The sequence below is a fragment of the Aplidium turbinatum genome, chromosome 15 (assembly GCF_918807975.1).
Source record: "Aplidium turbinatum chromosome 15, kaAplTurb1.1, whole genome shotgun sequence".
Taxonomy (NCBI): domain Eukaryota; kingdom Metazoa; phylum Chordata; class Ascidiacea; order Aplousobranchia; family Polyclinidae; genus Aplidium; species Aplidium turbinatum.
The window spans coordinates 20,332,315-20,360,229 of NC_137486.1; the positions used below are offsets into that span (position 1 = coordinate 20,332,315).

A 27,915-nucleotide genomic window follows, 5' to 3' on the forward strand; every position below is an offset into this window, starting at 1 on the left:
GACTCTCAACGTTTCTGTATGCAAGCTTACTGGTGACGATGATTAAAGAAAACTTACGTCAACTAAAGTGTTGCAATCAGTTTATCTGAACTGTTCCTGAAAAGGAATGTGACTGCTCCTCAAGTTATGAATCATAATTGTGCGTTAGTGACATGTTGGTGGACTATAAATAGAACACGCACCAAACACTTCTTTCGTTTCTGGCACTAGTTGCAACGTTCATCTGATGAAAGTGAAAGTAAAAGCAACAACAAACAGGTTTATTTATTGCTTCACAATGCGCATCTTCAGAGCGAATGACATACAAAATAAAATTTACAAAGTTATACACTGCCGCGCGGTTGAAGGCTAGAAAAAATAAAACACACATTATTTTAAATTTCAACAATTCTTTGCATTATTTTAAATTTGTGTGTAAATTTTACCAATCTTTAAAATAATGTGTGTTTTATTTTTTCTTGCCTTCAACCGCACTGCAGTATATAACTTTGTAAACTTTATTTTGTATGTTATTCGCTCTGAAGATGCGCATTGTGATGGTGTGCGAAACGTCAGTGAAGCAATAAACCAACATGTTTATTGTTGCTTTTACTTTCATCAGATAAACGTTGCAATTAGTGCTAGAAACGATAATTGTCCTGATGAACACCCAAGCTTTCCAGTATTCAAAAGCTTACTTGTTCATGTTAACGCATTTGTGATATGCAGGCTTATGCCTAGTGGTTGAAGATTTTAACAAATCTATACAACACTATTGCGCAGTATACGTATTTTTTTAGTAAGCCAGTAAACAGTTCCATTACAATTATATTGGAGGAAAATCACTGTGTTTGGGCAACGATGTGAGAATAATTGAATCCCATGAAGACATTTGCTACAACAACTATCAGCAAAATGGTCATGCTTGCAAGTTTAGGTAGCTTGATCGTTTGTAGACGATGAATCAATGTGATATACTTTGCATGTTAAAACTGACTTTTTTAGACTTTAGTACTTAGCAAACAACAAACAACAAAATAAGGGGAGCAGCTGACTAGAAGACTACTTGTCACTTCGCTGCTTCCTGTCGCCCGTTGTATCGCATCTGTGATCGCAGTGTACTGTATGTTATCGCAATGGGCGCAAATAAAAACACGATTATTATTATTGTTACAATTGGAGCTGATGACGTGTAAATTGATGTCTGAGACTAGCACCATTGGATAACATTTCTGCTCCAGCAAGCATCCAATCTGCTGACCTTCACCACAAAGAAACCACATTTTCAGTTTATTGCCAGGCCATGAACCTCACCCCCTGGTTTGTGTTAAGCTCTACGTGTCTACGAGCGTATAGTGTCTCGAGCCAGGTGCCAGAATTCGAGACATCTCTTTAATAAGAAAAAAAAATTGTATCTTTCTGGTTTTACTCGGATAACATTGCAACTATTACAAAGGAAATAAACAGGTCTAATGTTTATGAGTATACAAACTTTTCAGTGGGCTTAGCCACATACTTCTCTGATGTCAGTATCAAGAAATTGTTAATTCTTTTATTTTTTGTTGCTAAATAATACAATAAACGGCTTTACCAACATACAAAACACGCGAAACATATTCAAGAACTCTTCTTAGATTTTCTGTTTCTTGCCATTAAACACCAAATCAATTTGTTTGAATAATATCATTCGACAAAATGACATAAAAGGTAAGTAACTTCAAACAGTTAGTGTCTTCACCACCCCGATGGCTCAGTTGATTAGGCATTGGACTGTGCACAAAGAAACCTCATGGGTAACATTGGTTCAACTCTCAAAGTGTGCGCTTGAACAAAGCATTTGGCTGCTCTCTATTCAGCGGCATCCAACAAATAGAATTAATCCACAGCCAAAGCTCTTTAACAAACGAAAACTTCACTCTGTCGACCTCAGTGACTCGCCTACGTTAGTGGTTCAAAGCTTCTAGAAGTATGCGAAACTGCCAGGATTAAGCTCTCAGAGGCTTTCTCAGTCCGAGTACAAAAGATTCAAACCACCTTTCATCTCTGGTTTACTTTTTATAATTTTACGCTTCCTAAGAAAGCACAATATCGTATTATATTTTTGAATCTTGTCATACAATTAAGTTACGTTGTTAACGATCATCTGTTTATGGTAGGCTATGCTGAAATCACTTTTCCCCAAAAGCTATAGGTCTACGATTTTAAACAAATCATTTTTGGTATATTATCTGTTTGTGGTGTTTTCAAACTACATCCATCTCAATTCATACATCGAAAGATCATCAACAAAATGCCTGAAATATCTATGAATACCCTTTTGCTTTACCTGTCCAATCAACGTTTTCTTATTTTCGAAACGAAAGATTCTTTCACTGTCTAGTAATATAGACAGGCACAAACTCTATAAGCTAAAGACTAAACTGACTATAGAAGAAACAATACGCGCCATGTTCTACATGTGTCACTATGCATCACAGTGGAACAATCATCGTGTTAAGTGACGTCATAATCTGTATTTGTGCGATGTATATACAGTACATGACCAATGAAATCAAGCGCTGATTTCTAAAATTGATTCATACACAATAGACATCACCGGAAAAAAGAGATTTGATTTTTTAATGGCATGCTAACAAGAATTGCTCGAAACAATGAAAGATGCCATATGTTACATTGAGCTTACAATCGTCTTCATATTTGTATTACATGTCCGTATAATATAATTGTTTTATTTTGTATTTGCGAAGGCAGTTTGTTTTGGAAATATGGGTCGGTGCCACCACACCATTTGGCAAGTTTGCTGCTCTTGTCAAAATCAATTCATCAAAATCGATTCGTTGGTTTGATTTCAACCATTCTTTAAATTTAACTGCACTAGTCGTTTTTTCTTGATGAAGAACCGGTGCTGTGGTTCCCAACTGGTATAGACTCACTAAATATATCCGGGAAAAATAACTTTATTTATCAATCAGATTCTATAATATTACACAATAAGCTTACATCACAATAACATACAATTCACATCCATAGAAAGACGCTTAAGTATGTTTAGTGTTGAACAGTTCCATTTGATTAGCCAAGAGCAACGAAAGATCATTTTATCATTTCATGGGCTCCGTTATAGGGGGGGCCGCGGGGGTGATTACCCCCCCACCAATTGGAGTGGGAGGGGGTAACTAATGCAAAATTACCCCCCCCACTAATGTAGAGATAAAATTTAATTTTTATATTTTTTCTACTTTTGTGTTTTATTTTCATTTTTTTATTTTGTTGCACAACTTTTTAGTTGTTTGCTTGGAAACTCCGACTCGCAAGACAACGTAAATATGCAATAGAGACCTGCATAATGCTATGGGAATTGTTCAGGAGCTAAGTAGTTTGCAAAATCAGTCTGGCAAGTTCAAAATCGCCCTGCAGGAGGAATCCCACCATGGCTTGCACACTTTGTGCCAAACAAGATGGCTGACACGTGTACAAGCCATTTCTTCAGTGTTATCAAACTACGAAGCATTGCTAAACACACTTCAAAATTTCAACAATGCGAAATCGTTAGGTCTTTATTCCCAAGTATTGCAAGGCAACACATAGGCCTACTTTGTATTGCAGTTTTGCCAAGTTTTATTCAAACCACTTTAAAAGATAACTGGCCTGTTGCAGATCAAGTCTTATACCATCAGCGACATGATGGAGCTGGTTGAAAACTCAAAAGTTAATTACCAGAATCTCAGAAATGAAGAACAATTTATGCAGTTATAGGCCTACAAGGAATTTCAGCAGCAAGTAGATAGCTTTAGGCTTAGCTAAAGTCCAAATTTCAAGAAAGCGCTGTGAGCAAAGTGCTTCCCATGACCTCGCTTCTCATTACAGAAGGCAGTTCTATGCATCTATTGACAGCATAGTGCAAGGCCTCACCCACCGCTTCAATGGCGAAGAAATTAAAAGTCACCGAATGCTTGAAGTTTTAGTATCTGGCAAAGTCAACGACAGTGCTGTTACAGCGTTGGAACGATATGACTTCGACGTGAAAATTTCGGGCCAAGATTTAAACCACTTGCATCATAAATTTTGGCCGATCAAGTATGTGTGCGATGTTCCAAACAAGTTAATGGGACTTTGGCCTATTACTGTCAAAGAGTTTAATGCCAGTGTGGAAAACTTGTAAAATTGCTATTGGTCAATGGCCCTTCTTCTGCAGAAGCTGAAAGATCGTTTAGCTTGCTACGCCGCTTAAAAACATGGCTCCGAAGCACAATGACTGCTTCAAGACTCAATTTCATTGTCATGTATGATGCCCATTAAGTGTATTTGGATGAACTAAGTGTAGATGAAATCTGCAAAGAATTTTGTTTCAACAATGCACAAAGATTTAAAGTCTTTGGCGACTTCTGACTGTTCTGCTTAGAATAGAAGCAGAGTGTACACAGTGTTTTGTTTGAGTTGAGGTGTTCGTTTATAATGTTATTTCTTTGTAGTTTTTGTGAGATTTTGGCACAAGGTATTACTTGGGTGTTATGGTATTTTTTGTTTAGTGTTATTTTTTATACGGCGCAGATGGTAGGCCTTCCTGTAGTATCGATCAAGATGTCTCCTTATTTTCAGTTCTTGTAAAAGTTATTGCATTTTAGCTTCTTCTTTTTTTCTGAGTTGAATGTAGGCCTAACGCTAGATGCTGAAACGTTTCATTTCACTGTGGATGTTATGGCATAGGTTGTCGTGCTCTATTCATGTAATTGTAAATTAAGTTTTATAGATTATAGCTTTGACCTTAACGCTTTTGGGCTTTTAAATCTAACCTTTTAGCGTCTGAAGTGCAAAATTTGGAGGACTTGAGCCAAGAAAGAATACAGAGAGAGATTTTCGTACGTCCCCTCTTCCAGTCAAAATTGTCTTAAAATCTCCAAAAAAATGTGGCAAACGTTAAAAAGCTTTTGCTCGTGATTTCAGATTCGTTGAAAGAATTTTTCGATTTTAAATCGTGCTGAAAGGCAAAAATTTTGGCGTGAAACATGCAGCTTTGGCGTGAAACATGCAGCCTAGGACGCTGTATAAGAAACTGAAGCTTTCAGTAATGCGAACGGGGTCTAGGGAGCCACCTTATGTGATGCGATAATCCAATAAGCCCCTGTCGATGTCAAAACATCGTTCCCGCCCCTGCTTAAATTACCCCCTACTCTCAGGAAGTGTTCCGAGCCACTGTATCATTTTATTGTCCGCTCCGATAGCTCAGTTGGTTAGCGTGTGACTTCTGGAACAAAAAAAACTTCAAGATCAAGCGGCGCTGGTTCGACTCTCAGAGTGTGCGCTTGGGCAACGCACGTAAAGGACTGCTCTCCATTCAGCGGCACCTAATGGATGGAATAATTCCCCGGCAAAAAGACTTCAACAATTGGAAACTTCACTCTGTCAATCTCAGTGACCGGCCCTGCGTCAGTGATTCAAAGTCTCTACAAGCATGCGAAACTGCCAGGATGAAGCTCTGCAAGAAGTTTTTCCAGTCCGAGGATAAAGATTCAATCAATTAATCAATCATCCACTCAGCTGCTTCCCAAGAACTCAAAGCGATACACTTTAAAAATGGCAACCCTGTTGCATGGAATGCATTAGCTTGATTATTACTCCATGGTCTACCAAAAGTAATAACTGTAGGCTATAAAACATTAAATTTATTCACAACTTGTCGTGTCAGTGTCGGAGCCAGATTAGCGCTTTGGTAACATTTCTCAAATTGTTGTCGTCACAGGAAATGCCAAGGGGTCAGTTGATGAAGATGTGTTTTATTGTCCAAATTTTTAGTATATATTCGCACATTGGATAGGGAATCATCTTTTTTGTTTGTTTGTTTGTTTATCTTTATCCTGCATTGCGGGAAAGCGGACTTGAGCGCTATGCATCGGTGTACGCCTTCCGACATACACCTGACCCACGCTGCAGCCGACGGCAATGTCTGTTTTCCGGTTGTCTACTTTACTTGTGACTTAAATTTGGTACTACCCATAACTCAAAATCGATCACTAGGTAGAGGCAATTATCGTTAAGTTTCTTGCCCAGAGAAACAACAGCAAGTGCGGGTGGCTGGAGTCGAACATGCAGGCTCTCGACTGCGAGCCCAACGCGCTAACCACTCGGCCACGGCTGCCGACGATTATTACTCTTCTATTGGAAAAGGTTGTTTTTATTTCTTCCAACTCTGCAGGGGAGTCTCGAAGAGTGAGAGTACATTAACAGACTTTCGAAAGGTGCTGGGATAGCAGTTTTCCCTTCAACTCAGAAGTCCTGAATTTTTATTGTTTTGACGCCATACGGTGTCTAATCATTCTCAATTCTTCTGCCGCAAGTGGTCTGAAGTGAGTTACTTGGCGCTTGATACATGTGTTGATATGCAGAACACAGAAAGCATAACTGAGCTTCACTCGCGACCTTATTCAAAAACATGTGTTGCCAGTTATAGTGTAGTAAGTAAAAACATAGTCGTTTATTGCTTTTGTTACTCGCTTCAAGAGCGCTCTTGGCTTGCTTTCAAAAGTTACGTGACCGTTCAAATCATTAGGAAATCACTTTTCTAAAGCTTGCCTTCTCGCGACGTGACCAAGTCACAAAGGCACGCAACAATGCCTAATTCGATCATGCGTCGAAACCTTTTACAGTGGACGAATATTAATGAATGAAAACGTGTTCCGTTTTATAATTGCTAGTTTCTTTTTGCCTTATTTGGCCAAACGCATTTGCAGGCTTAATGGCATAAGCAGTTCTCCTTACAAATTGACATGACCAGAAAAGGAAGCAAGTAAAAAGAGAATTCAGGATCCTGTTGGCTGCAAATTAATTTCCGTGATTATAATCATTTCATGCAAGTTTCGTTTGTTGGTCTGAGCCAGTCAATTAATTCGGATGCTCTACAACTTTGCTCTTTAACCGCGATAACGCGAGAAGTAGGGGTCAACTCACATTACGTGAACCTCACTGGTAGCAATAAAATAAAAACTATACCCATCATAGTTTATTTTAGGCTACCTAAATTTCTTGATAAAGACACGGTACTGCGTTTCTATAATAAACGGGGTCAGAGATCAATGTTAGTTATTTGGCTTTGACACAAAGGTATGAGTGCGACTGCGAGAAGTTCAGGCGATGACGCAACCTCAAAATCTTTCTATTCAAAGTCCATGTTTGTCGCATCTACACTATCCAGGGTTACGCCCGGTGATTGAAGATTTATATTATGCAAACTGGAAAGCAAGAAAGCCATTTTTCATGTTTACCTTCAGACATGCCTTTAAGTGTCTTGCAAAAGACCCAGCCTCCTGCTTTTCAGTAATGTCACACTGGTGCCCTCCAAACGCCATTTTAGGGTTCTCAATACCCGGCAATGCAGCGGACATTTATTTATACACCACGAGTGTTCAGCTTGACATTGTTTCTTTACACAGATAAACTTCCGAACAATAAACTTGTTCCTCCCATACAATGTCCGATTTATATAAGCTACTGTATAAATTTAATTTTTCTTGTTTTAGAAAGCTTATACAGTATAACTTTGTTTCAACATAAGATAAACTAAGCTTTCGGTAGGTTTACACACTTACACAGCCTATTACTACAGTACAATACAACGGAAAACCTTATTTAAATTTGATATATGATTTGATATATTAAATTTGATATAGCATTTGAAATATGACAACCATCATCAATATTTATTCTTCTTCTTTGGCCTGGGTGCGCCTCAACCGCCTGCGTACTGGCGTCGGACTATTCCACTCCAACATGCACAAATGGGGATGGCTCCATGCGCGATTTGTGAGTACGGCAAGGAGCCGCAGACCACACCAATTGCAACTGCGCCATCTACGATGCGCCCAATGGTGTGCGTGGTCTGCGTGAACTGGATGACGAATCAATTAAATGGCTGCTCGACACCTGCCCAAACATCTAGACTGAGCCCCGCCACTGCCCAAGGGCGGTAAAAGGCAGAGCCCCTGGACCCTTGGAGTGGCGAAGAAGGTTCAAACGAAGAAGAATATTTATGTTAATAAAATAACTAACAGCAGTGCATATGCAATTTGATTCTTCATGACTCATGCCGATTTTTCTCCCAGCTCTGCCGTTATTTACCTTTCTTGTTGTTGATAACATTTAAAGTCTTTTCTAATTTCAAACTTTGTGCGCGATAACGTTTGTTTGAAAGTTGAATTTTATTTTGCATGTTTAGTTAATTCACAGCAACATGGTTCAGTGTTTTGCCATGCTAGACAGGTAGCAGTGGCGCGGGAACTATTTTTCTCTAGGGGGGGCTGAAGCTGCCGTAGTGTTGTGAGCTTCTGGGGGGCTTCACCCCCCAGACCCCCCTTATGTGAGTGAACGTTGAAAACTGGTAGTACTTTTATAGGTCCCTTCTGTGTGTAAAACGACGCCAAAACACACACATTGTAAATAGTAAGAAACGAAGAGCGGCAACAACAAAGCAGCTGTTCAGGGAATTAAAAAAAAAACGAACATATTAGAAAGTGATATGAAAACGACAGTTTGTGGAAATGAGTTCTCACACGCTTCCGAAGATTGCTTTTCGCTCAGGTTTTTCTCTGTATGAACTCTGTCATGAGTTTTTTGACATTGACAGCGTTCAAAATGTTTTGGTGGACATACATCAACGCAAGATGAGTAAGTCTTTATTGTGTCATTGAGCTTCTCAACCACCTTTTCAGGCGTCTTAGAGCAGAAAAAGAACGTTCTGATGATGAAGCTGAAACCGGGAGGCAAAGGAAGAGCTCTACGAATTTTCACGTTTCTTTGAAAAGCTCTAGTGTTCGAGGGTTTTGTTGCGATAGTAGGCTATCTGAGCAACTTTTTGAACGGAGTTTGCGGTTTTTCCACTTACAACATCGCTGAGCAAGGTAGGCCTAAGTTCCGTTTTTAGGCGATCTTTTCTGATGGCATCGGGTAAGCTGATCTCAGTATCAGATCTTTCTTCACCGCTTGCATAGCTCAGAAGGGCCTTTTCTCTGTTGGCTGCTGTAAGCAGATCCGCCTGGTCGAATCTTCGATCAAGCTCAGCTTGAACCAAATCAAGGGCTTCGAAGTATTGCCGTTTCCACGCTCCTTCTCCCGCAGACGACAAAGCATCCGATTCCTCTGTGTTTCAAAATTTTACTGGAGTTTTGCTCACTCGGGGATCCTTTGGCGTCTTTAGGTTATTGGCAGACGCAAAGACGTTTGCTGCTTCCACAAGCTTGGAAACGGATTCATCTTTTCTGAGATGTTTGATCCGTTCGCGGTAAATGGTGATGGATCCAAAGCTGAAGAAGAGGAGATCTTCTTGTTTTGGAGCTGTTTAGCGACAGCTTCTGCAGGCTGAAAAGCTTCACCTCTGCAGGTAATCGCAAAATAAAGCCGCATCGTGCGTGCTTATTTTACCAAGCTGAATATGTTTGCACGTGCGTCTTCTTCCATTGCACTATCTTCTGTCATGTCGGTCAGGCATTGCAACAGGGTAGGGTAGCACTTAACAACACGAGCGAGGGCAAAAGCACGAACGCTCCAACGAGTAGGGCACAAACCCAGCAAATTGCAAGAAACTTCATCGGAACCAAAAAGCGACATGAATAAAGATTTACGTTTTGACGGTTCACGAATTACAACTGCAAAACTTTGAACGAAGTTTAAGGCATCGGCAATAAGCCTCACTTCCTTTACAACGCCTTGCAAAATCAAATCGAGAGCATGATTACTGCTGTGAATGTATAACGATCCAGGGCATAATGCTTTAAGTTTGGCCCGCACTCCGTTATAACAACCAGATCTCTTGCTGTTCTATGCTGTAAGTGTAAAGTGAATATTACAGAATGATGTCCAATAAACGATGGAACGCCGTGTCAGTAAGGAGGGTGGCTGGAACCGCGACTGCGAGGTATAGCTCCCTGTGATTGACGACTCTGTATTGCGAATGATGAGCGCGATCACAAGTAATAGGAACTCGATTCATCGTAGCAATTATTGCTCGAATAATTTTCTGAAAATATGTTAGGCTTATGTATACTTTAAATTATCAGAATTTCCTAGGGGGGCTGAAGCAATTATCGAAAATTCCAGGGGGGGCTGAATTAGCTCTAGGGGGGGCTGAAGCCCCTTGAGCACCCCTACTTCCCGCGCCCTTGACAGGTAGGTTACTTGGTCTAGCTCCCTGAAGAAGTCAGTCGTGTTTGATTGACGAAACGTCGGAATATAAGCAGATTATCACCTTATACACCTTGTGATTGTTCAGCTTAGTTTGCACCAGAAAAATGTACATCATGTTATTTAATTAGAGTAAGGCTGTTGAACTTTGCAAACTCAATTTCTTTAAGTTCTTTTACTTTTTCAAAACTTAAAACACATATCCGCGGATCGTATAACGTTCAGTTTATTCAAGAAGAACATTTTTGTTTTTGATGTTCGTATGTTGTTACAAAAAAAAAAAATTTTTTACCTTTTATTAAATGCTAATAAATTGTTTCTATATCGCTGCTTGTCTGCTCATACCGGTGGTGGAACTCATTGCATTAGCAAATGAAATGATCAATTGCTTTAAAAGACGATCAATTGATTACGGAAGTTCTCACGATGGCTCAGATCCTACATGACCTTAAAAGTATACCCAAAAATAACTTTTGCAGAATTACAAACTGCTATTTTAAGCATATTTAGCTATTTAAAGTGTAGCCAATTAATTGTGGCAAATGTTGGCAGTTGTTGTTTTTCTGCAAACGTATTTTATAATTTTTTTACGTTAATTAAACATCGTTTGACAAAAATTGAATCAAAAATAGAAAATTATCTAATTTGGTCGGGAATATTCTTTCTTGTTCTCCTTTGGCACCACGAACCATTTGAGAACGCGAAAACAATGGACGCTGCACGTTCCTTTCGCGGCGAAGGTCGCGATGCATTGGCGCAGTATCAAGGGACGCGATCGATTGGCTCTCAAACAATGACGCCATCCAAAACAGCAACGACACAATTACGTAATTTGTTAACAACGGTTTTGTGAGAAAAGTATTACGTCATTACGTTGTATATTGTAGAAACAATTTGTGTCATATTTTATTTCAAAAGTACATTTGAATAAGGACCTGATGATCCCCCTTTTAGGGTGAAACAGGCTGTAGAGGTTTTTAGCGAATAGTAACTATATTTGATGTAATTTGCTCTGCTTGGCTTTTTGCTTGGCATTGAGCACTTTTTTAGTATTAATAATATTTACTGTTTATTTCAAAAGTATGTTATTTCCATAAATTAGTTTGAATATTTTAAAGGAGATGCAGTTTTTTGAGAAACACTTTGCATCATGGACATACAAAACAAACTAACTTGAATGAGTTTAACATTTTATGTTTTTTTAAAGGTTTTTATTTATAAAATGTTAAACCCATTGACGTTAATTTGTTTGGTATGTTTATGATGCAATAAAGCAAACTCTCTACCAAACATTGCATCATTATCATATAGGCTACAATTTTTGAAAATAATTTTGTCGGATAACATATTTAGATGGTGTTTTGGTTTTGAGTTTTTTCCTCAAACTGACAAAACCGTGATAGGTTGGTTATTGCTGGTAGTTTCGCATACTTGTACTGTAGAGGCTCTTGACGCAGGGCCGGTTACCGAGATTGACAGAGTGAATTTTTCCGATTGTTGAAGTTTTGTTGCTGGGGAATTATTCTTTTCACTAAGTGCCGCTGAATGGAGAGCAGTCCTGAAATGTGTTGCTCAAGCTTAGTTAACAGTTGGGAAATGCTGCGTTAAACTCGAAGCATCAATGGCGTGTTAAATAGCAGACATTCTGCAAGTCAGTGCAAAGACAAACTTTTTAAAATAATGTCAAATGTAGGCTACTGTATAAAGTCAAAATATAGGCTACCATTACGGTGCCGACAGTATTAGGCCAATATAGTCCAGCGTTAACAGGAGGTACAAGAGATACTTTAGACCCGGGCCCGGATCATTTTAAGGGCCCGGAACATTTCCAGAAGGCCTAGAGTTTTGGAGAAACCGCCAAATATACTTTGGCTGAAGTACGTCGTTAATTCTCAGAAGTATTTTGATTAAGGATTTCATCGGTAGCCTACTGGGTTCAAAATATCCTCTCAGCGTTCCTGCCAATATATTGACCAAGAAGCATCAAAATAAAGTAGAATATAAAGAAAAAATCATCAAAACCAAAACATATCTTTAAAAAATATATTATTATTATTATTTATTTGCGTCAGAGAGAGTTGTCCATATCTAAAACAAAACAACGAAATAACCAAAGGTCCCAGAGAGCCACAATAACACCCCACGTATTCGTTTTTATTAAACTTAGAAGGAGGTGGCTCATTATAGCACAATCACAACTCTTTGGAAGGCACAACAGTATGCCATCCACATTTGAGGTACGCTGCGACATAAAACATCGCGAAATAATGTATTTCATATCAGACTGCCTTCGAAAATTTATTTTTCAGGAATAGGCTAATTTCGTACCGGAAATCGCAACTAGATTTTCTAGCTAAGGTTTTGCTTCTCCGGAAATGAAAAAGTTTCCCGCTCAAAAGGTCACTTTCTTGTTGCTTTGTATACAAGCAATGACTAGAAATCACCAAAGAGTTGCTGGAAATGTTTGCTATAAAAAGTGCATTTTTAAAGACCCGGCAATCAAGTCGAACACGTCCACCCAATAAAACTTGCAGTTGTGAATTTCAGAAGCTGATGATGAGCAGAATGAAAAAAAAAATAATTTGTGGGCGGTTGCTGGTCTTCAGAAAGGCTACGTAACCAAAGATCATCATAAACGGCCGTACTTTTTTTTATTATTTTGATAAATAAGGAGCGTTTTATCAATTAGTTTCGACTATATAAATCAGATATGAAGGCTTCTGGTAATAAGATTTTCTGAATTTAACAAGGAAAAACTTCTTCAAAAAGAAACCATAAGCTAGAAAAAAAACTTGTAAAAAGAGAATACAGCTTGTATAAGTATGACATAGGCTACAATATAAGCATTTGAGTTAGAGGCTAATGAGTTATGATAGCCTACACAGACTTAAACTAGGATCTATATGGGATATAGGCCTACAGGCTAACTTAGAATTAGATAACGAAATAGTCGGAATAGCCTAAATAGAAACTTTATGGCTATAAAGAGTTTTACATAAAAGTTAAGAAGTGCAGCATCCCATAACTAACCGGGCCTATTTTGACAAAATAAACCTGCCTTGATTGTGATTAGCCATGGATTAGCCTATGTAGGCTGCACTAAGTTTCAAGAAATGCAGGCCGAAAGCAAGTGACGTGTGGTAGGCTAATAATAAAACCTACGTACGTATCCGCGTTCTAAGAAAATCTAAGCGAGTTCTCAGAACGTTCTCTTGTGCGGACTAAGCGTTTAGCCTATCCTTCTCCAAAAGAATCTTTGACAGTAGCATTGACAAGTCCAGGGAGAACCTTTGGCCAATCATACCTCACCCAAACAGTTTGCCAGCTGTTATTTGAAAGCAAAATTTTTGTATTTTTGTAGTTTATTTTGACTGATTCTCTAATTTTCAAATTTCGTCTATTTTGCTACAACTTAGGCTACTTTCTAGCCTATTTGGATTGCTTTGTGTTGCAGTAGGCCTAATAGAGAAAATACATCACTAAGCCAAAAGGTAGCCTATAGGCTGATAGGCCTACTGCAATGTTTTTGGGAGGTCCTTTTTGGTTTGCCAAACGAACTTAGGCTACCTCACGTAGACAATCACTGTTTTTAAGTAGTCAACTGCGTGGACGAGTGGTGAGAGCTGTTAATTAATTGTATGGAACCTGAACTGAACCTACTTTTGTTCGACAGCCTAAAATCATCGTTGGAGTTCACCCATTCAATGATTTTAAACACAGAATAACATTTTTATGACACCAGCTGCAGCATGAATTGCTTCCTCTAACTTACAGTTTGGTTACGCCACGGTAATTACTAATTATAACCGGAAATTTATTGTACGGTAGTCTACTAAAAATATTGTAATAAGCAATTACGCTCTCTTCTAAACTGATTCGACACTTTGCAGCTTGCAACAAAATTTTGCGCTGCGCTTGCAACCCTTTTGCGTCACACATTTTGAGAAGTTCTGGTTTGGGCTTCCATTTAAAAGTAGGCTACGCTACTAACTACTAAGTCAGTAGGCTACCGTGGGCTACTTTAATAAGACCTTAATTGTGGCCGTCAAAGTGCGAGTTCAACTATGGCAGGAGGGACTGGCAGCCGGACGATGTTGGCCAATATGGAGCTCACACCCGTAGAGGGCCTTTCTTGCGGAAAGCGTGAATCGTGGAAATATTGGCGATGCCTCAACCGCGTAAGAACTGGCATTGGCAGGTGTAAAACTTTAATGAGACACTGGGGGTAGGCTATTCCATGGGGAGCACAAGTTGCAAATGCGGACAAGAGCAAACAATGCAACATCTACTCGAATGCCCTGACCTAAAAGCAAGGTGCTCTGCACAGGATTTGGCGAGTTCAACGATAGAGCAAGAGCTTGCGTGATGCTCTGGGCTACAGCTGTGTGACACACGATGCAGAAGAAGACTATAAGTAGGCTAACCTAGTAAGTAACCCAATTACTTGCTTGTACAGTAGCCTACTGGACAATTTATTATGGATTTTTTTTTTGGACAATTTTACAGAAAATCTCAATTTTTTTGTTTTTCCGATAACTGAGAGCTCGGAAATAATTGTAATGGTGGCCCAAAGCAAAGAAGCTGCCATTCTACACAATCGGTATTCAACAGCGCCACATTGTGACGTCATAATGGATGTCACAAAGGATCAACTGAACTGTTGGCATTGTAGTAGAGACTTGCACCATTATGACGTCACAATCCGGCATCAATACTTATTACGTGATGTTGAATACCGATGTTGGAAAATTGCAGCTTCTTTGCTTTGAACCATTCAACCACCATTACATTTATTGTAGTGCTCTCAGTTATCAAACAAAAATCTGAAATTTACTGTAAAATTGCCCCCAAAAAAATCCATAATTAATTGTCCAGTAACCGGTAGGCTACTGTAGAAAACACCATAATCATGCTTTGATTTCCACTATTTTTGTTAGTTTTCTTTAGTTGTTTGTTCCAGTTTGGTTTCTGTATTCTAGATTAACAGCATCACTTTTTTGCACTCTAAAAAGAAACAAAAATAAATTGAATTTAATTGATTGTATTAAGAATTGGCAGTTATAAAAAACACCAGGAATTATTATGAAGGCACATACCTGCCTTCAAATTTAGCATTTAATTTTAATTAAGTTTCATTTGATATTTTTAGGTTGGTTACACGTAGCCTAAAGCAAAATAAAGTTTCGTTGCATTTTACTTTTGATGGGGTCAGAAATGAGGAGGACAGAATCATTTCTTAAATAACAATGATTTAATAAAGTGACTTTTATTAGCTTTGGTGGTTTCGGTTGCTTAATAGACGATTTGTGCAATCACCATCACCATGGTGTCATGGAATTAGGCAACAAATTTAAGACAGTTTTTTTATTTTGCTAAAAATAATGAAATTTCTCTGCCAATCTTTATTTATGATCATTGCTAAAATGTCTGAAAATACCGGAAGACAAAGTACACTTTCCCGGTTGAAAACCAAAATATTTAAGCTATTTATATTTTTGTCTTGTTTACCACACTGCATCACATTGAGCACGTGCACTTTGTCGCCTTTTATGGCCATGACATGTGAGAGACGATTTCCTTTTATGGAAAGCCTACGCTGTATCAATCGCTGCCTAACCTTTCTGGGCAAGTGCTGTTTTGTTTTATATTCTTCCGCTTGAAACAATTTGTTAATTTATGTGTAGCAGAACGTAGGTTATTATTATATTTTTTATAAAATGGAGTTAAAAAATGTATCTTTACTGTATTAATGCATAAAATTTGATAAAATTTATGTGAATAAAATCTTGACTTTTAGCCAGCACTATTTTCTAGGACGCAAGTTTATAATGTTCATAATAGGTCAGCTGTTAAAATTCGTCATCCTAATACGGAGCTGCTGGCAGTGCAGTCTTTAGCAGCGCGAAATTTTAATCGAAGCTTGTTGTTATTTAGCAATTTTTAAGAAAATGGAAAGTTTGAAACGCTCTAGGTTTGCGGCTGGGTTAGATGATTTACAGAAACACGAACGTCGTTCAGAGTCTGATGATTCGACAGATGGCAATTCTAGCCCAGGTTCAAGATCGGAAACTTCTCAAACCAAGTCAGGCAAGAAAACAAGAGGCCGTGTAAAAATTGACATGGAATTTATTGACAACAAATTAAGAAGATATACGACCTTCAGCAAAAGGAAATCTGGAATTATGAAAAAGGTAGTCACATTTCTTTGTTTTTCTTTTCAATGGCAGGCTTTAACTGCATTATATTCCATAGTCTAGTAGGCTACCACACTACCTATCTTACCACTATAAAATGTATTAAGTATATTGTGACAACAACGCAGTTGGCTGTTCACTTTTTATTAAAAAGTATATATTGTAAGATGCAGAACTTGAACTACTGACCCAAATCAGGTTGACAATGAAGTTTCTGTGCAGAGTGATTTGCCAAAAAAACTATTTCATTCAGTTAGTGCTGCTGAATGGGGAACTGTACATAAAGTGTGTTGCTCTGCTTTGTCTTCTTGAGAGTTTTAGTTTGATTGATGGATTTAATCTTTATCCTCGGACTAGAAAAGCTTTTTTGAGAGCTTAATCCTGGCAGTTTTGCATACTTGTAGAGGCTTTGAACCACCGATGCAGGGCCGGTCACTGAAGTTCACATAGTGAAGTTTCTGATTGTTGAAGTGTTGTTGCCGAGGAATTGTTGCATTCATCAAATGCCACTGAATGGATTCCTGGGTGCTGCTGGAGCAGTCCTTAACATGCGTTGCTCAAGTGCACACCCCAAGAAAATCAGCGCCGCTTGATCTTGAAGCACAAAATTTGGCATCATAAGTTGAAATTGCACGAAACAACATGAAAAGTTGAAACAGAAACTCTTAATACAGATCCTGTTTTAGATATGCTATGTTGCATTGACAAACCACATTGTCTTTGAGCAAGTGAGCAGTAAAGAAACGAACATGTGAAATTTAATTGTAAGCCATTGTTACTGGCACTGTGGATTGTGCAATTGTGGGATACGAGAAATTAATTCATAGACTTAATGTCACACCACCGATTGTTATTAGTCTGATATCATCCTTAATTATTTGTGTATATATAGCATAATTTTACAAAAATGTTGAAACAGAATGGCACAGCTAAATCACTTCTTGATTGCATACTCATACAGCCTCTGAATTTCTTGAGACATAGGGGGTTTGGTTTGCTTATTACAAGAAATGATAGTGGGCTTTTAACCAAGAATGCAATTTACTCTTTGTTATAAATATTTTTCACTTTAATAGCTTTTTGACATCATGGGAAACACTGTAGTACGATACTGCAAATAACCTTTTATTCTCCATAGTTTTAAATGAGCCAGTATTTTCATGTGTAGGCACTGTGCTTCTAATTACCTAACTGCAGTCACAGTTTAGTGTGTCGCATGCGTGAAATACCAAGAACTGAGTCATCTATATGTGACATGTATTGCTGGTTGCTGTTTCATAAAAAGACTTTATTTGGAATGTGAGACATTCATTGTAAGCAGCTGTAAGTTGTAGCTTCCTGTAGTGAAATGTCTACTTTAACACTTGGGAAATTGACATTTGATATGCTGTCTGTTATGTTGGTGCAGCTTTGTATTGTGCTAACACTTTGCAGAAAATTGACCGTTTGTTTACAATTTACATTACAGGCTCACGAGCTGGCAACCCTTACAGGTACTCAAGTCATGTTGTTGGTAGCAAGTGAAACTGGTCACGTATATACATTTGCCACTAGAAAACTGCAGCCTATACTTTCAAGCGAAGCAGGTATGCTGCATTTGAACATGCGGTATTAGCAACCTTTATAATTTTGTAATTTGTTTGTGTGGAAGGAAAAAGTATTGTTTGTCCATGACTTGTCAGTTTTGTTCTGACCTCCTTAAATATCATGTGAAACCCTTGTGTATTGTGGCAATCATCATACTGTGATACCAGTGTTAGGTTAATGATAAAAGTTTTGATTGCCATCATGTGATAGGTGTTAAGAAACAGAAATAGTATATATATGATATTTTTGTGTGTTTTCATATTTATTGCTTGGTCTAAATATGAATATAAAATCATGATATACATGATATTTTAATCATAAATCACATCAACCTGTTGCTTGGTTAGTGTAGTTGTTGACAGGACCTAACTGCCTCATGCAATCAAATGTAATGATTTCTCAGTACAAGGGTATAAAATGAACCATTTCATAGAAAGTTGAATGATCGTATTCAACAAAATTTTATGCAAGTACCATAATGTAGTTCTAGCCGGCTGTAGCATTAGGCATTACATAACTCTTTTTTCACTTAATTCTAGGTAAACAATTGATTCAGACTTGTTTAAATTCTCCTGACTCGACTGATGTTGCCCCTTCTTCTCGTCATGACGATCAAAGAATGAGTGCACAAGGATTTGAGGAGCCCGAACTTTCATATGTGCCGTCTGAAGACACTAAAGTGAGTTCGATATTTCATGTATCATATTATTCTGACTTAACGCACTTACGCACAACTATGGTAAGCTGTTACGCACTTTTGCGGATATCCATAGATTGAACCTTTGTGTTTAGGATGGGTTGTTACAAAAAACCTACCACATGATCAATGCCATGTCAGCACAGCATGAGCACAGTCCTCCACCGCAGCAGAGACAGAGAACTTCCGGAGCCCAGGTTGGTTTGGCAACCCTTTTTTTTCTACCGTTTTGTACATAAACGTTTGATACCAAGTTTTATTGAATGGTGGCTTAGTGGTTTGTGCACCCGCCTCTAAATCGGTAGGCATGGGTTCGATACCCTGTTGGGTCATACCAAAGATTTTTAGTTTTGAAAAATGGTATTGAATCTAATTGTTACTTGACACTGAGCAATGGGACGGATTCGGGTAATAATGTACTCAGTTGCGCCTCTATACGGCTGCATTGACTCCAGGGCCGGATTAAGGGTTTATGGGGCCCTGGGCTGAGCTGAAAGTGGGGGCCCTTATCAAATGACATTTTTCGCTAAAAAGGTTATCGATCAATGACGCTAAAAGCATTTCTCAGCAGCTGAGGGCTCCGCCTCCAAGCCCCCAGTTGTGTGTATTGTGTATTATAGTTGGTACTGTCGAAAAACGCGATTAAACAGGAACATTATTTTTAGAACAACAAAATGACATAATTCGTTTAATGCTGACTTTGGAGGGGCACAAACTCTCAAACTTACCCGAGCGACGCCACTATTCTCTAAGTACGCCACTGTTCTCTAGTTGTCTTTTGAAAGCAAAACCTGGTTAATTTTCAACAGTATTTCTTCGGAAAAGATTCGTTTTCTGGTTGAAAAGCAAATTTAACAATGACAATGAACTTTTAGTGCTTGGTGTGAATGGTGTCGACTACTTAAACACAAAACTGTTGAGATACAGAGCGATCAAAGTAAGTTTAATCGTTTCACAAAAATTATTTTTGGCCGCAACTTATGAACTATAAATTGTTTGTCAGCTTCACACGATAAAAACAGAATCATATTCATAGGAGTATAGGCTATAAATCAAAAATGAAACTGCAAACTGGTAGGCGGTACCCATAGGACCGTAGTCATTTTGTTTGCTGCCCTAGAAAATTGTTCATATCAACTCAAAATGGACGTTTTCTTGCTTTTCTCGTGGCAAAATCGCTGATCAATTCTTCAAAATGCAATGAATCCAAAATATCGTGTTCAATGCTTAGAAGCGAAAGATTCGAAACTCGCTCTTGCCGAGAAGAACTTCGAACTCCGCTTTATATTCTCTTTAATTTTGAAAAAGATCTTTCTCCACTGCAGTTGGAGACCATCATACAAAAAGAAATTGAATAACTGGGGCGGGGCAGGGGGTGCTGCAGCAGCGGCGCACATGTGGCCGAGCCCAGTGGCATAGCCAGAAATTTTGAAAGGGGGAGGAGTTTAACGACCGGCATACGAAAGACACCCAGTGGCGGGGGGTCTGGGGGCCACCCCCAGAAAATTTTGAAAAATTACTTTGAATTTGCTGCATTCTGAGAGCATTGTCAACAAAAATGTAGGTATAAATATTCCTGTAAAATGGTGCTGTCCGGTGGCATAGAAAAAGGATAAGATCATGTTTTCTTCAGCATTTTTCGGAAATAAAGCTAAGTCTCTATGTTTTCTTGTTACTAATTCCTGGCTGAGATATTTGAATGTTTGGTAGGCTATTGGCAAAACTCGCTCTTTTAATGCAGTTTCGTTTAAAATTAGGCAAACTTTGTTTTAGAGACATAAAGAGTTTGAAAGCATCATTCTCAATATCATGACGTCACACGCGTGCCAAATGAGGGTTGAAACCCCCCTCCCCTTGGCTACTCCACTGAGCGAGCCGCCTTTGCTTGTTTGAGATACGAATTAACGCGGCAAACTCCAGCTGTGCAACCAAAAATTAACTAAAATTATTTTTTTTTCTTTGAGGTGAGGGCCCCCAAAAGTGGGGGCCCTGGGCTTCAGCCCAGTCCGCCCCCCCCCTTAATCCGGCACTGATTGACTCTGTCTGCTTTGTAAAGCGCTGAGGAGCAACGCATTCTGCGATGGATACAGCGCTATATAAAAGACAAACATTATTATTATTACGCGTTTTGCCATGGCTTCTATTCACCACTAGTGTCTAATAACTGTTAAATTTTGCATTTTAATTCCTGTCTGTTGCTTTGTAATGATTAACCTTCAGAGAAAGTAGTTATTCATAGTTTGAAGTTAACCCACAGCCACAGGTATTCAAATAATTGTGTTGCGTTTGTAACAAGCGAAACGCTGGTTTCGTTAGAGATTTAAAAAGAATTTTTCAATACTTCAGCAAGCTACTTCAGCCGAATCGATCACTCTGGCCACGATGAACAGTGTGACTGATCCTACCAAGACCTCTTCACATTACTCACCAAGCTCATTTACTCTCCTGCCGCCTCAAACAGGTACGTTGGGTGCGATGTATTTTCATTAGAGTCTTGAGACCAGAACGATATTTCTATACAATACGAACTACATGAGAAGGTTTCCATTAACGATTTGCCCCAGAACTACTTCGTACAGTACTTTAAATTCCATTCAAAATTCCTCTTTAAAGTTGATTTTTTCGACAAAGTATCGAAATATACTTTTTAAGTTTTAACATATTTTATTGTTGCGAAAATTGTCGCAAAATTCATTGATTCATTCTAAATGCTTTGTCTGACGATTAATCGTGAAAATCTCGTATCCTTGTGGCGGGGTCTGCTACTATTCGGTGAGCTCGATTCGGTGAGTTCCCTATTCGGTGAGAGCCTTTTTCGGTGAGTTTCCTATTCGGTGATTTTTTAAATTTTTTTTTGAAAATTATCGGGTACCGTAGCCTAATTATCATTGCCGCTTTTACATCGTTTTAACGTCGCTAAACGTTGAAATAAGACCCTAACCCTAAAACGGCAATGATAATTAGGCTACGGTTAAAAATTCAAAAAATCACCGAATAGGAAACTCACCGAAAAAGGCTCTCACCGAATACGGAACTCACCGAAACGGGCCATTCCGCCTGTGGCGGAGTCCTGAACTAGCGTCATAGATCCGGTGTTTTTCTATCCATACTGTGGGTGTTGTACTTGTGTCTTGTATTATCCTTCTATTCACATGTACGATTGTACGAACTGTAATCGCTTCATGTTTGTTGTTTTTTAACAAACTCTTGAGCTGTAAAGGCAAAATTTTAACATATTTTCTATAGCAATATAGCATAGCCAAGAACTATGTTGGAGTGACAAAATCAATTTTTCTGTTGACGCTGAGTTAATGCAAGGTGGCGATTTTAATTGAACAACATGCAGAACATAACAATTTGTTTAAAAAGTTAAACTGCTTTGAGAACAGATGAGTTAGATTTGTAACTTTAATAAACGTTTGAATTTAATCACTTCTTGTTCTTCTTCAGTGTCTCCTCATCATGATCAGCATCAGTTTCAACTTTCTTCTGCCGCTGCTGTCAGGTCAGTTGATATTTGCATGGATACGATATTTATGGTTTCCTTAAATTTAAAGTAGATACAGCAGAAATTGAAGAGCTGATAAAGAAAAGTTCCTAAGTCACATGTGAAAAAAAATGAATTCAGGGCTTTGTTGGCAATCATACCTTGAACCTTAAGTATTTTTCCAATTGAACATTGAGTTATCCGTCATTGTGCGTCATCCTGACCAGAAGGTCGGTCGTGCGCTCACGTATGTGCGTGGCTGTCGTGGTAGACGTTACAGATATTTTTAATGCAAAAATTCTGAGAATTGTCATGGATAGTCGTGTCACGTACAAACGTCATTTCCAGAATGCAAATGGTTCCAGTGATGCAAAACAGTTCATCGTGCAGCTCCATATCACCATCTAACGTTCACGATTCACTTTATAGTTCAGTCGGTAAGTGCCTCTTTATTTCTATCATTGCCGCAACTCGACTGAAGGGTTAAAGCGTTTGAGCGATATTACTGTAAAAAAGTCACCAGTTCGACTCTTTGTGAGCATGGAGAGCTGTGTTTTGATAGTACGTTTAATTGTTTAATTGCATTGGCTGGATTACATTCTTGTCCATTTAAAAGTTTATTATCAAGGTTGACCTGACCCCTATATAAATCGTAGTAACTTTTTCAACAGTTAGATTTATCCTCTCCAGGCTTACACCCGGTGACTGAAGATTTAGATTAAGTGAATGGGAAGGCAAGGAAGCCAATCTTCACGTCCACCTTCGGGCATGCCTTTAATTGTCTTACCAAAGACTCAGCCGCATGCTCCTGAGCGGTGTCGAACCGGTGCCCTTTCGAACGTCGGCAATGCAGCCGAGTTAGATGAGATTTTGCTATCATCATCGCTGCTTTATCTTGAGTGGAAATCCGGCAACAATCTTGCTGCTATTCACATGAGTTTTGTGGTACATCAGAGTATGGATGAGTAAAGTTTGTTTATATGACAGGTCGTACAACAGATGATGATAGGATAAGTTTTCTGAATCCCTATACAAACCTTCAAAGGCCAACCGCTGGTAAGTACTAGACTTGATGTTTTATACTGTATGTTGAATTGTTGATGTTGACTGAAACTTTTTTGTATGGTTTTTCACATTTTCTCGCATGTCGTATGCCTATGACGCATTTGACGCGTTTAGAACTTGATTTGCCAGTTGTTATACAAAGGCTGTTTTCATCTGGTGCGGTTTTGACGTCATCGTCTCATTCAGCAAATGTGGTCACTGACATAGTTTCTCCAAACCAGTTTTGAATTGATTCTTATCCGTTATGACATCACTTTAATAATTGTTCGTGTGTTACGTAGGCGTTCATCAATTATTGGTGGCGAGTCCCCGGTCACTTCAATTGTATGACGCCCAGGTACGCCTCTCTTAGTTGAAATTATTGTTGCACCGTACTACGTCAATGCAAACGTGCCATTATGCTTCTTAGACAATTCTCGGTTGTGCTTTTAAGAGACAAAAGGCTTTTGCAGCTTTCCTACGTTTTTGTTTTGAATTGCATCAATTGAAATGCATGGAGTGGCCATTTTTTGTAGGTCTGGTCATTTGTTCATCAGACGAAGCGTTGTATAGAGGGATACTACAAATCGGTTTACAACACTTGCTTGACTACAAAGAAACCACGTATTGAAAACACCACCTCATATCTCTGTCGCTAAGCGGACAACTTTGTCGAATAATTACAAGATCAAGTAACACTAGTTCAACTCCCGTCTACAAGCTCTCCAATCTGTCAAGGTTGGGCTGCAGAAGAAACTTTCTTGGTCCAAGGATAATCGTCCAACAAGAAATTCATAGACAACATCTAGGGAACGGATACTTTCAAAGCAGTAGAATATAATGACTTTTTACGCTGTAACTGCCAATGTACAGTGCTAGTAAGCTATCCTTGTTTCAAACGTTTCTCAAATTGAAACTGTTACGTAACAGTCCTAGAAAATTGACCAGGTTCGATAAGTAACCAAATGATCTTGTAGTGAACTCAAACCCTTTGTTTCAGGTTGCTTCGTTGGATCAAGGCAGTGATTCCAAAGAAAGCTCTAGATGACGACCAACTGAGCTCGTTCCTTCCTTCATTTGCACTTGAATTTAGAAAGTTTTATTCAAAGAACTCTTTTTATTTGGTGTAGAATGTCATCATCGCTGTAGAAAGAGTTGATCATCTCTACTGTTTCTTGCAAACATTTCTATTTTTGAATGCAACCACACTTTCTGATGCAGTGTCGAGAGATGTATCAAGTATCCTCAAGTGATCGTCCGTTCATTGGTGTGCATCTTGATTACCCATCTAGCAAAATACGTTGATTCTGCGTAGATTCAACGTTTGCAGACGGTGGATTAGTGTAAAAAGAACATATTTTGCTGGCTAGGATAGGTAATTATTGTCAACATATATTTTAACAGCGTTATTTTTTTTAATAACCGGTTTAAGTCTGAAATTGAACGAGGGTCGCATTGGTCACCCGCCGCCTTGTTCGCTGTGTCATTCCATCTCTAAAGAAGGTTAAAGGCAACCCAAACTTTTGTTTTTTTGAATTTTTAGTAATCTTTATATCCAATATCTTTCTGGTTTGTCTTGCTAAATTTCACCAACAAAGGGTAAGACCTCCTTCATGCAAAGCGCGATATCATGTTCAGACACCAACTTTGCATATGAACTCCCACAGATTGATGCACAACTCATAGATTTACAGTAGATCAGTGATATATGTCTTCCTTCAGTCAATCCATCTAAACGCGGTGCACATTTGCGTTGGGTATCTGGGGCTCTGGAGTGGACATGTGCAGTGCATCTTCTAAAGAATATGTAGGGAAATACCGCAAAATGTCAAAAGGTTTTCTTTTATTGAGACTCAGATATACTTCTAATTGTTGTTTTGTTTGTTGGAATAGATTTTGGGACAGAGCAATTTAATATTTTCTGCTCTCGTAAATTGACTCTTATTGAATGAAACGTACCTTTCGCCAAGTATCCCTTGTTGTTCCTGGAAAAGCTGTAAAAATAGCTACGAATTAGCTTTGTTTAGTCACAGAAATGTGCTTAAGTATTGTCATATCTCGAATATAGTTTATGTATTTTCGAGTTAGTTTCATTCTAAGTGATTCATTGCATTGTTAAACCTTGTTATTCTCTCGTGCCAACATGGCCATTGCTCGCAATCCACTCCTTAGCAATCATATCGATTTAAAAGCAACCTTGTTCATGTGTTTTATTCCTGAGTGTCACAGAATGTAGCAAAATCTTTTGTCGGCAACACTTCATTAGGCAGACGCCAGTGAAATGTTTGAAAAGAGCATCGTTATGCGGTTTGCATGTTAAAAGTAGCCAATGTCATCCCGCTTGAAACCGCATCTTTCCTGGCAGTCAGTAACTTCATTATTGACAGTTGTTGAACATTGCTGTCATCAAAGTGCCTTAACATAGCTCGTTTACTTCCGCGCTCTGTTTTGTGAATGCGACCGTCTCTTTCAAGTTGCTCTCCTGTGCTGTCAGTGTAAACATAGAATACTGCAGAAAGAAGAAAACTCATCCGTCAGAACCTTCCCTCCCCCTTTCGAGACGTGTGTGACGTCATAATGGGATCAATCATAATATTATTTTGTTGAAGCCGTTATAGTGATGTCACACACATCTAGAAGATTTCACTCCCAAGATCCTCTTTGGCTACGCTATTGCGCTTCAGATAAACAATTGAACACTTTGCTGCACTTGAATATTTGGCTAACGAAGCACTAAGAATGATATAAATCTACTATCCAGAAGGCTTTAGTTTTTAGTTCATGATATTCAGCCTTCGTGGCCAAAGTTTTGATTTCATATGAACCATGATACTGCCTTAACAATATGTCTGCTTTCATGTTTGTATTATTTATACTTTAAAACAATGTGTCTTATGGATGCATGTATTGTTTGTCAACAGTTGACTGTTCAAATATCATATGATGCCTCTCAGGAAGAGAATCACAACTTATTACGTTATTTGGGGTAAGGAAGGACAAATGTCTTATTTGGTGTTATACGGAAAATGAGTTAAGAAATGACGTCATATCTTATTTAAACAGGCTCCTAATGCTGTATGCATGTTATCTTACGTTGGAAGAACGTGCATTACTATATAAAATAAAGAAAAAAGATCGAGAATTTGTATTGATGAACTTTCACATTGAAGGAGGCGGTTTCGAAAATATCAACATGGTAGCCTATAAGTTGAGAATTAAAATAAAGTGCAACCAGCCTCATGTTTAAAAAGAATATATATTTCGCTACATAGTAATGAGCATCTTCAGTTCTTATTCAAATATTCAGATCTTATTCAAATAATTATTTTAATTCTCAACTTATTTCGATGTGATCAAGTCAACCGCTTCTTGCTGACGGCGTGCCAGGGTTAGGTCTCGGTGTCTCAGATGACATTCACTTTATCATGGTAGCCTATGTGATTGATTGAATCTTTATCCTCCGAATGGGAAAGCTTCCTGAAGTGAAGTGCCTAATCCTGGCAGTTTTGCATAGCCTACTTGTAGAGGCTTTGAATCACTGACGCAGGACCGGTTACCGAGATTGGCAGAGTGAAGTTTCCGACTGTAGAAGTGTTGTTGCAGGGGAATTATTCCATCCATTAGGTTCCGCTGAATGGAGAGCAGTCCTTAACGTGCGTTGCTCAAGCGCACACCCTGAGAGTCGAACCAGCGCCGCTTGATCTTGAAGCTTCTTTGTTCCAGAAGTGACGCGCTAACCAATTGAGCTATCGGGGCGGACGCCATGGGTTCCGTTCCGCTGGTGTCGTTTTGTTAATCGCGCGCTATTTGTGATGACGTCTACAGCGGGATACGTAGCCAATGCTGTAGAACTCGTGCGTTTCAACTTGAAGTAGAAATAGGTTGATACTAACTTGAAATCCGTGACAAAACTCAGGCTTACAGCAAAGGAACGATTATGAAATTATCTTTTATATTCAAACGAAGTGTATCATATTACCCTATAACCAGCCTCACGCAATCAACTTGCTTGTTTCCGAACAGGTCTCGCCTTTGTGCCCATGGTTAAGGCAACTTTAGTAGAGAAATTACGTAGGCTATATAATATTAAGGCATTTGACTAGGAAAGTTGTTTTATGAAAGTGGGCTAAGTTTTCATTATAATTAATGAAAAAAAACTAACGCAGTCATGGGGAAAATACAGGAGATTTGACGCTTCAAGCATTGATACAATAAAATGTCATTGAAATAATCCTATGAATCAATTCAATGACCTACTTTAATACAATGGTAGGCTATGCTATAATAAATTGCACTAGATAAAGATTATTTTCTAAGTCACTGTAGGTAGTCTAAGACAGTGGCGGATCAAAGGAAAGAACCCCCCCCCCCCCTAAAGAGCAGAAAAATAACTGTATTAATGGTGTGTTTGCAAGGTCAGATTAATGTAAATCTGCTCATCAATTTGCTGTTTGACACCCCTTTTCCTTCAAGACAACTTGCCAGATCCGCTCCGACCTAGTCTACCGAAGTAACATTACAGATACAGAGCGTGTTGTGTATCTTGTAAGTTACATGTTTAAACAAATATGACGATGAAAGGTTGGCATTGACCATTCATCATGTGGAGATGGAGAAATGCAGAGTTCACTTTATACAGCCGTTACGTCATCTTGTTGTTGTGTAGGCCCGCCAATTAAAGGGAGTGTTTTTGAGAAATGGTCTTTTCTTCGTAGCCTACAGTGCGAAAAATACGCTTGTAAACGGCCTAGACCTCT

At 38.7% G+C, this 27,915-nt stretch overlaps 1 protein-coding gene across 2 annotated transcripts; it reads left to right on the top strand.

Annotated features, from left to right (window-relative positions):
* The first annotated feature begins 16,097 nt into the window (after positions 1–16,097).
* LOC145784346 (uncharacterized) lies at positions 16,098–26,292 on the top strand. Of its 2 annotated transcripts, XM_082596146.1 has the most exons (10): positions 16,098–16,340; positions 17,812–17,929; positions 18,470–18,609; positions 18,723–18,824; positions 20,974–21,088; positions 22,078–22,132; positions 22,463–22,551; positions 23,102–23,170; positions 23,461–23,516; positions 24,159–26,292. In XM_082596146.1, the coding sequence occupies exons 1-10, from the start codon at positions 16,098–16,100 to the stop codon at positions 24,204–24,206; spliced, it is 1,035 nt and encodes a 344-aa protein (XP_082452272.1). In that variant the 3' UTR covers positions 24,207–26,292. The 2 variants fall into 2 exon arrangements, with proteins under 2 accessions (XP_082452272.1, XP_082452273.1); XM_082596147.1 differs by lacking the exon at positions 23,461–23,516.
* The last annotated feature ends 1,623 nt before the right edge of the window (positions 26,293–27,915 follow it).